Below are 12824 nucleotides of genomic sequence, written 5' to 3'. Positions count from 1 at the left end.
TGTGCTGGCTAGACAACGTGTCTCAAAAGTTTCTAACAAACAATAACCTGAAAATGTACTATGGTAAATGTCAATACTTTTTATTTTTTAATTTTTTTGATGGCCTGTGTGCTTTAAGGAAAACCGAGGGAAGTGGTAACTGTGCCTTTGTCAATCCAGTTTACGGGAACTGGAGCGACCCAGAGAAAACAGAGGTAAGTGGCAAAGGGTGAACTGTATCATTTCACACAAATGCAGACACACACACACACACACACACTGAACCAGTGTTGCTTGAACATGTTTCTACGTCATAACTAAAAGAAACGTTTTAGTGGAGTTATTTCAGTTGGGGGTAGAAAGGAGTTTCCGTCTCTACAAATATGCCATGAGAATTGTCCATTTCAGGATAGCTTCAGTCTGCTTGTAAGTTCAGTTCACTGTTAAATGGCATTGTGGTCACTGTTTATACTCAAAAAGAGCTGACAAATCTGGAAAATATCAGTTTAACCAACAGAGTATTAGTCAGTTACTTATAGTAACTATTAATTGAATGTCTTTCATATTTTATTTTCAAAAACAAAAGAGAGGATAGCATTCTATGTTCTGTTTAAATTTAGAGTGACTAGTGAGGGCCATTACCTGATAACTTAGAAGAGAAAAAAGAAGTGAGAATGTATTACATCTTCCTTGGACCTTTTTGGGGCTATCCCTTATTTGTATAAGCAGGGAGAAAATGGCAAGGAAAACCTTTCTTGTTACTTTTTTAGATTTTTTTAATTTTTAAGTCATTTTTAGGTATAGTTGACAAATACAACTTTTATATGTTTAAAGTATACATTATATTTTACTATAGTATACATTGTGAAGTGATTACTACAACAAAACTATTTAAAATATCTGTCACCTCACATAGTTAACTGTGTGTGTGTGTGTGTGTGTGTGTGTGTGTGCGCGCGCTGCAAACATTGAGGATCTCTCTTAGCAAATTTTGAGTATATCACACAGTATTATAGTCACATGTCATACATTAGATCCCCAGAATTTATTCATCTTGCACAAAAGCTTTGCACTCTTTGATCAACATCTCATTCCTTTCTTTTTATTTTTCCCATTCCTTTCTTAAGTAAGTGTTATGAGACTTCATCTGGATATAAAGTAAATTTAGTTATGACACACCACTTCTGAACTCTAAAAGTTTTATTACATCTGATTTTAGAGCTATATAAAATTCACACCTTATAAAGTGAGTGTTATATAAAGCTAAAGTTTTAATTATTCTTTTTCTTTATGAAAATAGGTCATAGTTTTTTATCTTGCTCTTGGTTATGAAAATGAGTAGCGAGGTATCAGGTCAGGTGGTTTATAGTAGTTTAAGAGCCTCGAGTGCTGTGGTTGAAGCCTAACAAAACACTTGACTTTTTTATTTTTGCGTTTTAATCAATAATGATATGATACACACTTTTAGTATTGTTTTGGGAGGAATGAAAACAGAAAGTAAACGATTTCCTAAAGCACAGAGAAAATGAATTTAGATGATTCAACAAGTAAGACAGAGTAAAAATGAAAAGGTAGACCTACTTCATGGATAAAAAAACACATACATATTTAAGAAAACAAATGTAATATATCTTTTTGACAAACTAGGATGGTATAATATAAATATATTTTCATTTTTACTAGAGAAAGAAAATTTATTATTATTATTTTTTGAGACAGAGTTTCACTCTTGTCTCCCAGGCTGGAGTGCCATGGCATGATCTTGACTCACTGCAACCTCCACCTCCTGGGTTCAAGTGATTCCCCTGCCTCAGCCTCCTGAGTACCTGGGATTACAGGTGCCTGTCACCACGCCTGGCTAATTTTTGTATTTTTAGTGAGACAGGGTTTCACCATGTTGGCCAGGCTGATGTCGAACTCCTGACCTTAGGTGATCCACCATCCTTGGCCTCCCAAAGTGCTGGGATTACAGGCATGAGCCACTGTACCTGGTCAGAACATTTAGTATTTTTTATCCTCAACTTAGTTTAACTTTTACTGCCTGAAAGATACACCTGAGATAAGGAATTAAAGTGAGATATTTTAAATTTTATATTTTTTATATTAGTGTCTCATAAACTTGTAGTAAGTAAAAAGTGGCTCGGTAGGTGTTATGGATTCTTTACTTTCTACGGAGATGGGTTCTGTTGCATTCAGATCTGTACTTCTCAGCAAGCACAGGAGGGGTCTCCATCAAAGACCCACCTTTCAGTCTACTTTCAAGATGGTTTCCACTGTGTGTGAGTGTGGTGGCGTAATGGATGACTGGAGAGCACCTCGGAAGTGACTTATGTTTATTTTCTATTTTGATAAAAGAAAAATTCCTTTTTCGTTTTCTGTTTTCCTTTCATTATGAATGGCTAAAGAAGAAATCCTGGCACATCTCCTGGCCTTTGTGGCTATTTTGATTTTGATTGTTTCAGAAGCAAATGACTTTGTATTAATCAAACTAGGTCTACTTTCCCTATCATCAGAAAGACAGACTTCTCTAAATCTATCTTTCAAACTATTTTTTTTTTAATTCTTGGAGAAAACGCTCACATTCTGATACAGAAATGGAGAGAATATTCATGGCAACATTCGTTGGCAATTCATGCCAATATTCATGGCAATATTCATTGTAAGCAACTGCCATGTACCCATCAGCCAGCTTCAAGGACCACCAACCCATGGTCATTGCTGTTTCACCTCTACTGCCCTCCATTTCCTCACCCTCCAGAAGGTTTTCAAACAAATCTCAGATATCATTTAATTTCAACCGTAAAGACTCCAGTTGTATCTTCAAAGGACAAGGACTTTTAAAAATATAACGGCAGGATCATACCTAAACATTTAACAAGAATGTCTTGAGGCCATCAAACACTCACTGTTCAACCTACCCCAATTGCCTCATTAAAATGTAAAGGGTTTTCTACGGGGGTTTTGTTGTTGTTGCTGTATTTTAAAAATCGGAAATTTTAGAAGGTAGATGTATCCAAATGGGTAGATATGTCTCTTAAATCTCTTTTCATCTCTAGGTTCTATTTTCTCTCTTATTTTTTTTTTCTTGCACATTATTTGTTGAAGAAGCCAGACTGCTTGTCCTATAGAATTTCACAAATTTTAGGTTTTCCTGTAAACTATATAATTATATATAATTATAGTTTACAGGAAACTTAAATGAAATGGCATTTAAACTTACATAAAATGGCTTTGTATACTTAAAGTCATTGGTTTTGTTTTGTTTTGTCTAACCTAACTATATTCAATACAGAAGGCTTAGTGAAACCAGCATCAGAGAAAGAAGTAGTCAAAATATTGGTCATTGCATTTCCCCACCCCACCAGAGGTGAGGCAGTGGTGCCTAAGTCCAGAGGACCCCAGGATACATGGAATCTAGGCTTGTGTCAGAAACTCAAGCAGTGTGGGCTGTAAGTGCTGGAGGAAGAGTCAAGGATGTTCTAGTTATTACTCCAGTGAAAATCCATTAGGACCTTTGCTGCATTCTGCGTGATCTTTAAAGAGGTTTCTTATTTTAATGCCTAAAATCCTACCCTTTCAAATGTGTTTTTCATCTTCAGAGTTCTGTCTATTCCTTCTCAAATCCATCATATGGCACAACATCAGGAAGCCTGGACACCCTGTCACATCATCTCAAACAGCAGCATCAAGACCAAGTCTGATCCAAAATGTGTAGTTGCTAGAAAATTGAAGTCTCCACAATCTAATAGAAACTCATCTTCTACAATGGTAAAAAGAGAAAGGATTTAAATGCCAGTGTAATTATAACATTTATGAATGAATCTTCTTACAGAATATAGAGAATGTTTATATGGAATCAGAATCAGTACCTTATCTTCACTGAACATCTGAATATTTTAATAAAATTACTACTTAATCAAGTTTCTTGTTTTGCTTTGATTTTATCTTTTTTTAAATGGTGAATCAATTTGTTTCAGATTCTGAATACAAAGAAGTTTTAAAATGCTCTTTCTTTGCCGTACAGCTTGGAAACACAGGTGAACTGACTTGGTATACATACGGGTAGAAATGGACAAATCACAGCAATCCAAGGCAACATAATCATAAGTTGTTTCAGCATGTTGTAAAAAAATGTGATAAATTATCCTCCTATTCTTGCCTTTTTCAAATAATTAATACTTTTCTACAGACATAAAAATAATGCTAAAGCTAGGAGTTAAGAAGCTTGTAGCTGCAAGAAACTGAAAACCCCCCAAGCGAATGTCTTGAATCGTGTGACAATCATTACCCCACAAACCAGGAAATTAGGAGATGGAGCCCCTGTTAGAATGGTCGCTGGAACACTTCCATGACCCCAGTAAGGACCTTATCGGTTGCTGAGTTTCACTTCCCAGCCTGTGCTCTCAGGCTAGCTCCCCTACAGCTTAGGTGAGGGCTCCAGCACAATGAGCTGCAGCATCGTTGTGTTCGCAGTAAAGTTCGGAGGCAGAGAGGCCCATTTCTTTCTGCTTTTCACTTTTGACCAGGAGGAAAATCCCTTCCCCCACGCACTTCCCGCCACAGCACTCTTCTTATTGGCCCGCATAGACGTGGCGCTCAGGCTGAGCCAGTTACTTCGAAGGCAATGCGGCCACCCACCGTGATTGGCTGGAACCCTTCGCTTATACCCTTTGGGGCTGAGAGTATCTGTGAGGCACCTTGTGAAGCAGATGACTGTAGGTGCTTAAATGAAATTGAAGTTAGGAAAGGTGAAGGGGATTGTATCTATTAGGCAGCAATCAGCATCTAAAGGAAAGGGATGTTCCTCTCTCTAGTAATGTGCCCTGCAATCACTTCAGGGGATTTAGATAGAATGGATTAGCAATCTGCCCAGCCCTTGCCCTCAAGGGGTTGAAGAGGAGAAAAAGCTGGGAGTCACTACCACGCGATTATCTGGGACATTTCTAAGCAGAATAGAAAGTCAGTTGTATGCCGTGTAAGTTTCATTATTCTATTAGTGTCTTTTGTAAAAGTACAGACTGGCGGGGAAATAGTATTTATCATCTTGCAGTAAATCTCAAATTTTATCTAAATTAATTTTTTGAATGCATTATTGTTTTGCTCTGTATTATCTTTTTCTAATTGCTGCTTTCATATTGACACTAACGTTTTTGATTCCGGAAATATTCAAACGAGGAAAGGTCAGTAGTAGTAGCAGGTGTTGTTCTTGTCCTTGACTCAGTCTGAATCCTGGAATTGTGGGACATAGACGCTTTTGAAAGTTGCATTTGTTTTAGCTTAAAACTGCTAATATTATCCACATAGATTTAGCATATTTGCTTAAGCATACAGTATTCTTTTAAAAAGAATAGAATTAAAATTCAGCTATGGTCTCAGTAAAGAACTCTTGAGGCTACTACATGAAAAACGTAGGAAAATTCAATTCCTTAGACAAAAGATAATAAAGATTATTCTACAACTTCAACTGGCCTGCTTCACAGGGATATTGAATTTGTGACATATAAGGAACCCCAAATACAGGTTAATGACAGAAAATCAACAAAGAACAGAGATGAGCGTACTCTTTTTTTTTCTTCTTTTTTTTTTTTTTAAATTCTACTTTAAGTTCTGGGATACATGTGCAGAACATGCAGGTTTGTTACATAGGTATACATGTGCCATGGTGAGTTGCTGCACCCATCAACCCCTCATCCCCTCATCTGCGTTAGGTATTTGTCCTAACACTCTCCTTCCCCTAGCCCCTCATCCCCCAACAGGCCCCAGTGTGTGATGTTCCCTCCGTGTGTTCATGTGTTCTCATTGTTCAACACCCACTTATGAGTGTGAACATGTTGTGTTTGGTTTTCTGTTCCTGTGTTAGTTTGCTGAGAATGATGGTTTCCAGCTTCATCCATGTCCCTGCAAAGGACAGGAACTCGTTCTTTTTATGGCTGCATAGTATTCCATGGTGTATATGTACCACATTTTCTTTATCCAGTCAATCAATTACTGGCATTTGGGTTGGTTCCAAGTCTTTGCTTTTGTGAATAGTGCCACAATAAACATGTGTGGGCATGTGTCTTTATAGTGGAATGATTACTGCCCAACGTAATTTATAGATTAAACACTATCCCCATCCAGCTACCATTGACTTTCTTCACAGAAGTAGAAAAAAAAAACTTTAAATTTCATGTGGAACCAAAACAGAGCCTGTATAGCCAAGACAATCCTAAGCAAAAAGAATAAAGCTGGAGACATCACACTACCTGACTTCAAAATATACTACAAGGCTACAGTGACCAAAACAGCATGGTACTTGTACCAAAACAGACACATATGCCAATGGAACAGAATAGAGACCTCAGAAATAACGCCACACATCTACAACCATCTGATCTTTGACAAACCTGACAAAAACAAGCAATATGGAACGGATTCCCTATTTAATAAATGATGTTGGGAAAATGGGCTAGCCATAGGCAGAAAACTGAAAGTGGACCCCTTCCTTAAACACCTTATACAAAAATTAACTCAAGATGGATTAAAGACTTTAATGTTAGACCTAAAACCATAAAAACCCTAGAAGAAAACCTAGGCAATACCATTCAGGATGTGGGCATAGGCAAAGACTTCATGACTAAAACACCAAAAGCAATGGCAACAAAAGCCATAATTGACAAATGGGATCTAATTAAACTAAAGACCTTTTGCACAACAAAAGAAACTATCATCAGAGTGAACAGACACCCTACAGAATGGGAGAAAATTTTTGCAATCTATCCATCTGACAAGGGGCTAATATCCAGAATCTACAAGGAACTTAAACAAATTTACAAGAAAAAAACCACCCCATCAAAAAGTGGATGAAGGATATGAATAGACACTTCTCAAAAGAAGACATTTATGTGGCCAACAAACATGAAGAAAAGCTCATCACCACTGGTCATTAGAGAAATGCAAATTAAAACCACAGTGAGATACCATCTCAGGGCAGTTGGAATGGTGATCATTAAAAAGCCGGGAAACAACAGATGCTGGAGAGGATATGGAGAAATGGGAACGCTTTTACCCTGTTGGTGGGAATGTAAATTAGTTCAACCATTGTGGAAGACAGTGTGGCAATTCCTCAAAGATCTAGAACCAGAAATACCATTTGACCCAGCAATCCCATTACTAGGTATACACCCAAAGGAGAGTACTCTTAAGGGTATTTAAATTTTTCTTCAGGTGCAAGTTATATGCACCCTAAACTGCTTAAAGCAAGTAATTAATAAGGTGTTATAAATACAGATTGCAATTCTGTGAAACTAAAAAATAAAACTGATTTTTCTTATCCAATATGTAAAATAGGTTCAGTGCCCATGTTCAGTTTTCTTTATTTGACATGAGATTCAGAAATGAAGAATTTAGTTTTCTTTGTATCATGTGTCTTTGGAAAAATTTTTGGCATAAGTCCAAATTTGCACCATTGTGATTTTAAAAATAGGCAAAGGTGGAAGAAGGGAAAACCGGCAGTGCACGGTGTCCACAATTATATAACCTATCTTCCAAAACATACTTTAAGCACAAAATCATATAACAATAACAACAAGAAACACAAGTAAATATGGATTATCTGCCAAATACTGTTCTAAGTATTTTATGTATTTTAACTCATGTAAATATAAATAACATACTGTATACTATTGTAGTTACTAGCCACATGTGGCTATTTAATTTGAAATTTAAATTAATAAAATATATATATATGTATTTAAACTTTTATGTTTGGGGGTACATGTGCAGGGTTATTATGTAGTAAACTTGTGTCATGGGAGTTTGTTGTACAGATTATTTTGTCACCCAGGTATTAAGCCTAGTACCCATTAGTTATTTTTCTTGATCTTCTCCCTCCCCCTACCCTCTACCCTTCATTAGGCCCCAGTGTCTGTTGTTCCCCTCTATGTGTTCTCATCATTTAGCCTCCACTTATAAGTGATAATATGCATACCCTTAAGCATATTCTGTTTTCTGTTCCCATGTTAGTTTGCTAAGGTTAATGGCTTCTAGCTCTACCCATGTTCCTGCAAAGGACATGATCCCATTCTTTTTTAGGGCTGCATACTATTCCATGGTGTATATGTACCGCATTTTCTTTATCCAGTCTACCGTTAGTAGGCGTTTAGGTTGGTTCTGTGTCTTTGCTATTGTGAAAAGTGCTGCAATGAACATATGTGTGCATGTGCCTTCATGATATAACAATTTATATTCCTTTGGGTATATCCCTCATAATGGTATTTCTGGGTCAAATTGTTGTTCTATTTTTAGTTCTTTGAGGAATCACCACATTGCTTTCCACAATGGTTGAAATAATTTACACTCCTATCAACAGTGTATAAGCATTCCTTTTTTGCTGCAACCTCATCAACATCTTGCCAGTTACTTTTTTACTTTTTGATGATAGCCATTCTGACTGTTGTGAGATGGTATCTTATTGTGGTTTTGATTTGCATCTCTCTAATGATCAGTAATGTTAAGCTTTTTTTTTTCATATTTTTCATATGCTTGTTGGCTGCATGTATATCTTCTTTTGAGAAGTCTGTTCTTGTCCTTTGGCTACATTTTAATAGGGCTGTTTGTTTTTCTCTTGTAAATTTGTTTAAGTTCCTTATAGATTCTGGATATTAGACCTTTGTCAGATGCATAATTTATAAAAATTTTCTCCATTTGCAGGTTGTTTACTCTGTTGATAGCTTCTTTTGCTGTGCAGAAGTTCTTTAGTTTAATTAGATTCCATATGTCAATAAAATTAAACCTAAAATGTAGTTCCTCAGATGCACTAGCTACATTCCAAGTGCTCAGTAGCTAAATGTGCCATTAGCTACTATATTCGGCAACTAGAGAACACTGCCATCATCCCAATAAGTTACTTTGGTGAGCATTGGCTTAGAACAAGGTTGAAATAATGTACTATAAATAGTACAGTAATCTTTATTAATCTAATTGGTGCTTAGATTATTTCCCAGTATGTGTACTTTAACCAGATGCAGCCCATTTTCACATGATAATAAATTTAAAATAATACAAAGTATATTGAACTGAAAGCAAACTAGCAAACCTATGTGATGAAGTTCATTTTAATAATGTTTTCTCACAATATAAATGTGTTATGTCATTCTATTATACCCGCATCATCTTTGAATATTCCTTTTTATATTTAGATGGAACATTGAAAAAACTACATAAGAATTTGCTTTTCCCTTTTTAGCTTCTTGATTTTCAATCATTTTTCATATTTATCACACTAAGAACTGAAGATTCACGTTCTCCTTGAAATACTAACTGCATTGTGTTTGGCTTTTAAGGGTATGCATTTAGATAAACCAATTACTATATCCAGGGGAATGTTTTTTGCAATAAGTAGTCTTAAATTTCATTCTTATAAATAAAAACCAGGGAAGATTCATCATGAAATATAAAAAGACTGGGCTTTTTTTCCCCCAATGGCCTTTTAAAAAAAATCAAACGTCAACGTATATTTTCAATGTCAAACCAATGACAGCTTTGCGATTCTTAATGTTATTCTGCTTTTCTTTGTGTCAACTTGCAAAATGCTTTGCATTTCATTGCTAATATGTCTAGAAAACCAATGCAAGGGTTAGTACCTAAAGCAAATAATCATCAAACTCAAGAACCTACTCTTTAAATAATTAATTACAAGTGGAAAGGCACCACTTTCTACAAGCATCCACTTGTAAAATTTTAATGAAACTAAGTACAAGCTATATCTTGAATTAACGAACTCTATATCTGTGAATCAATTTGAGTACGTATGAACAAAAAATAATTGATTATAATATTTAGGACCTACTTAAAAATCCACAGTGATACATGTCATTAAACATTCTGAGAAAGTAAAGTGCTCTAAAAAGCATGTGTTCTTCTCTGGAATGGAGAAGCAATAATAAAGAGCCTTTTGTTTTCCTAATTTTAAAAATTTTTGCTTATTTATTTAGGCCTGGTCTGGCTTTTTTAGAGGTAACTTCCTTGGAACTTCATAATATCTGTCCAGAGTTTTGTTACTGAGAAATTTGCTCAGTAAATTAGGATAATATAATTTAGGGCCAATAAAAGAAATGCCATCCTAATAGATCAGCCATGACAAATCTAGTTTTTTAATCCAGATTCTTACTGAAAATATTAAGTAAATATTTAATATATTAATAACCATAAACTAATGGTTAAAGATTTAGTCACTGTGACAAAACTTGCCTTGCTGTTAATTTGTTCAACAAATCTTTATAAAGAATTTTTATGGTGAAAGAAGTAAGAGAAGGCAGTGAGGAAGTGAGATGACAGCTGAATAACAAACAATGTATATAATGTGGCCATTACCCATCTATCCTCCTAGAACATCTACCTTCTAGATGCCAGCCTCATAATTATTCTCTCATCAGTACTGGAGTTTTTTCAAGTATACAAGTTAAGAAATTAATAAAATAGAAACACATATAAAATGAAGTCGGTAAACAAAATTAAATGTTGGTTTTATTAAAAGAGTGATAAATCCTTGATGAAACAAAAATTTATAAACCTTTGGTAAAAATAAATTATAAAATGAATAATAAACTCTTAAAAATCAGAGAAATAAGACAATGTACAAATAGCCAATGTCAGAAATAAAAATGATATAATCACCCCAGATCTTACAAACACTAAAAGGATAACTAAAATGTTGTTTATTAAAAAGCTTTATGATAAAAATAATCAAAATTCAGTGGAAATAAATTTTTGAAAATGCAAGTTTTCTAAAACAAGCATAAGAAGAAATAGAAGAGCTAAGTAGTCCTATAACAAAGTAATTGATTCATGTTAAATAATCTTCCTTCAACAAACTCTAAGTTCATAAGTTTCACTAGCAACTTTTAAGAATTAATCACATTTAATTAATTTAATTTAATTACATTTAAATTAAGTACATTTAAGAACTGACCAACTTATACAAGTACTTTCAAAGAATAGGAAAAGATGTAATACTTCCCAATACATGTCATGAGCACAGCATAGTTTTGATACAAACCCTGACAAAGACATTGTAAGAAAGAAAAATTTTAGGCCAATGTTACATATAAACACAAATGTGAAGCATTATGTGTGTGCATATATTATATATTATGTAATATATGAAGTACTAAATACATGTTATTTATAATATAAATATACGATATATGTGAATAACCAAATATATATTACTGTTTTTATATTTACTCCATGAATGCAAATTTGGTTTAACTTAAAACCTCAGTGTAACTCAACACATCAGCAGAATGAGAAAAAAGTACATGATAATTATAGTAAGTGCAGAGAAAAGATTTGGTAAAATACATCTGTTCATAATAAAAATTTTTAGAAAACTAGGAAATTAAGGGAAGTTAACATTATTAATATGATAAAAAGCATCTGCAAAAAAACTCACAGCTATATTTAATGGTAAAATGTTGAAAACTTTCACTTTGACGTGAGGAATAAGCCAAATATACCCACTATTGACACTTCTTTCAAAATATTTTAACTGTTTACTGGACATCTTAGTGAGAAAATAAGACATGAAAAAGAAATATAAGGTATAAGAACTGAAAAGGAAAAAAAATACTGTAATTATTTACAGATAGTATGATTGGTTACACAGAAAATTTAGAGCAATCTCAAGGTCAATAAATTAATTATTGACTTTAGTAGGTTTGTTATACAATTAATATATAATGTTTAATTGAGTTTCTATAGATCTTGAAACAAATATAAAATAAGTAAAATCATAAGTTAAAAATAAATACATTAGAATAAATTTTACAAAAGACACATATAACTTAAAAATTTTAATGAGAGATATTAAAGAGGACATGTAAATAGAGACATATACTATGTATTTTTTTCAAATTGATCTGTAAAAATTCAATTAAATTCTTACCAAATTTCTGCCAGATATTAAAGACCTGAGGAACTGATTCTAAAATCTATATGGAAATGCAGTGACCTAAAATTAGCCAAGAAAGTGTTGAAGAATGTGGTGTGAGGAATTCTTAATTGAAGATTATATATAAAGTTAGAATAATTTTCAAATTGTGATATTGTCTATCTATAATGATAGAGATTCCAGAAACAGACACCCACATAGAGGGGTACCTGATTTCCAACAAATGGGGAACTGCAAAATAGTGCAGAAAGGGCATTTTCAGTAATGGCCTAAAGTTTTGTTTCCATGCAGAAAAATTAGTGAAACCTGACATCCCCCACCTACTTTATGTGAACATCAATTAGGTGGGTTTTATTGAACAAATGTTCCCCAATTTATGATGGTTCCATTTAGGATTTTTTGACTTTAAAATGCTATGAAAGGAATGTTCAGTAGAAACTGTACTTTGAGTACCCACACAACCATTGTTTTTTACTTTCTGTATGGTATTCAATAAATTACAGGAAATATTAAATAATTTATTATAAAATGAGCTTTGTGTTACATGATTTTGTCCAACTGTAGGCTAATGTAAGTGTTCTGAGAATGTCTAGGGTAGACTAGGCCAAGCTAGGAGGTTCGGTAAGTTAGATGTGTTGAATGCATTTTTGGCTTATGATATTTTCAATTTGCAATGTGTTTATCAGGATATAACCCCATCATAAGTGGAGGAGCATCTGTCCATCTAAATGTGAAAGACATAACAGTAAACCTCCTAGAATGACCCAGAATATAATATATACAAAAGTATGATTATTATCTCCATAAGAGGAAGACTTCGTAAATGAGCACAAAATTAACCATAATAGAAAAGATTGATAAATTGGATAATATTAAATTTAGACACTTCTGTTCAACAAAAGATGCCATTAAG

The 12824-nt window shown here is 34.0% G+C and overlaps 1 protein-coding gene across 4 annotated transcripts in view; it reads left to right on the top strand.

The window, feature by feature from the left end:
* Positions 1 to 12824, top strand: part of LOC105488276 (MAM and LDL receptor class A domain containing 1) — a 1027522-nt gene that overhangs the window by 968563 nt on the left and 46135 nt on the right. For 3 of the 4 annotated variants that reach the window (XM_071070419.1, XM_071070417.1, XM_024794882.2), the window contains 2 exons: positions 119 to 194; positions 3579 to 3774. The exons of the other annotated variant lie outside the window; for it this stretch is intronic. In XM_071070419.1, the coding sequence (XP_070926520.1) occupies positions 119 to 194; positions 3579 to 3680 (178 nt within the window). In that variant the 3' untranslated portion in view covers positions 3681 to 3774. Of the gene's footprint in view, positions 1 to 118; positions 195 to 3578; positions 3775 to 12824 lie in introns of those variants that run through there. 4 annotated transcript variants of the gene reach the window in all.

The sequence above is a fragment of the Macaca nemestrina genome, chromosome 9 (genome assembly GCF_043159975.1).
Source record: "Macaca nemestrina isolate mMacNem1 chromosome 9, mMacNem.hap1, whole genome shotgun sequence".
Lineage (NCBI taxonomy): Eukaryota > Metazoa > Chordata > Mammalia > Primates > Cercopithecidae > Macaca > Macaca nemestrina.
The sequence above is the reverse complement of the archived record's forward strand: the minus strand, read 5'-3'. Positions and strand labels throughout refer to the sequence as shown.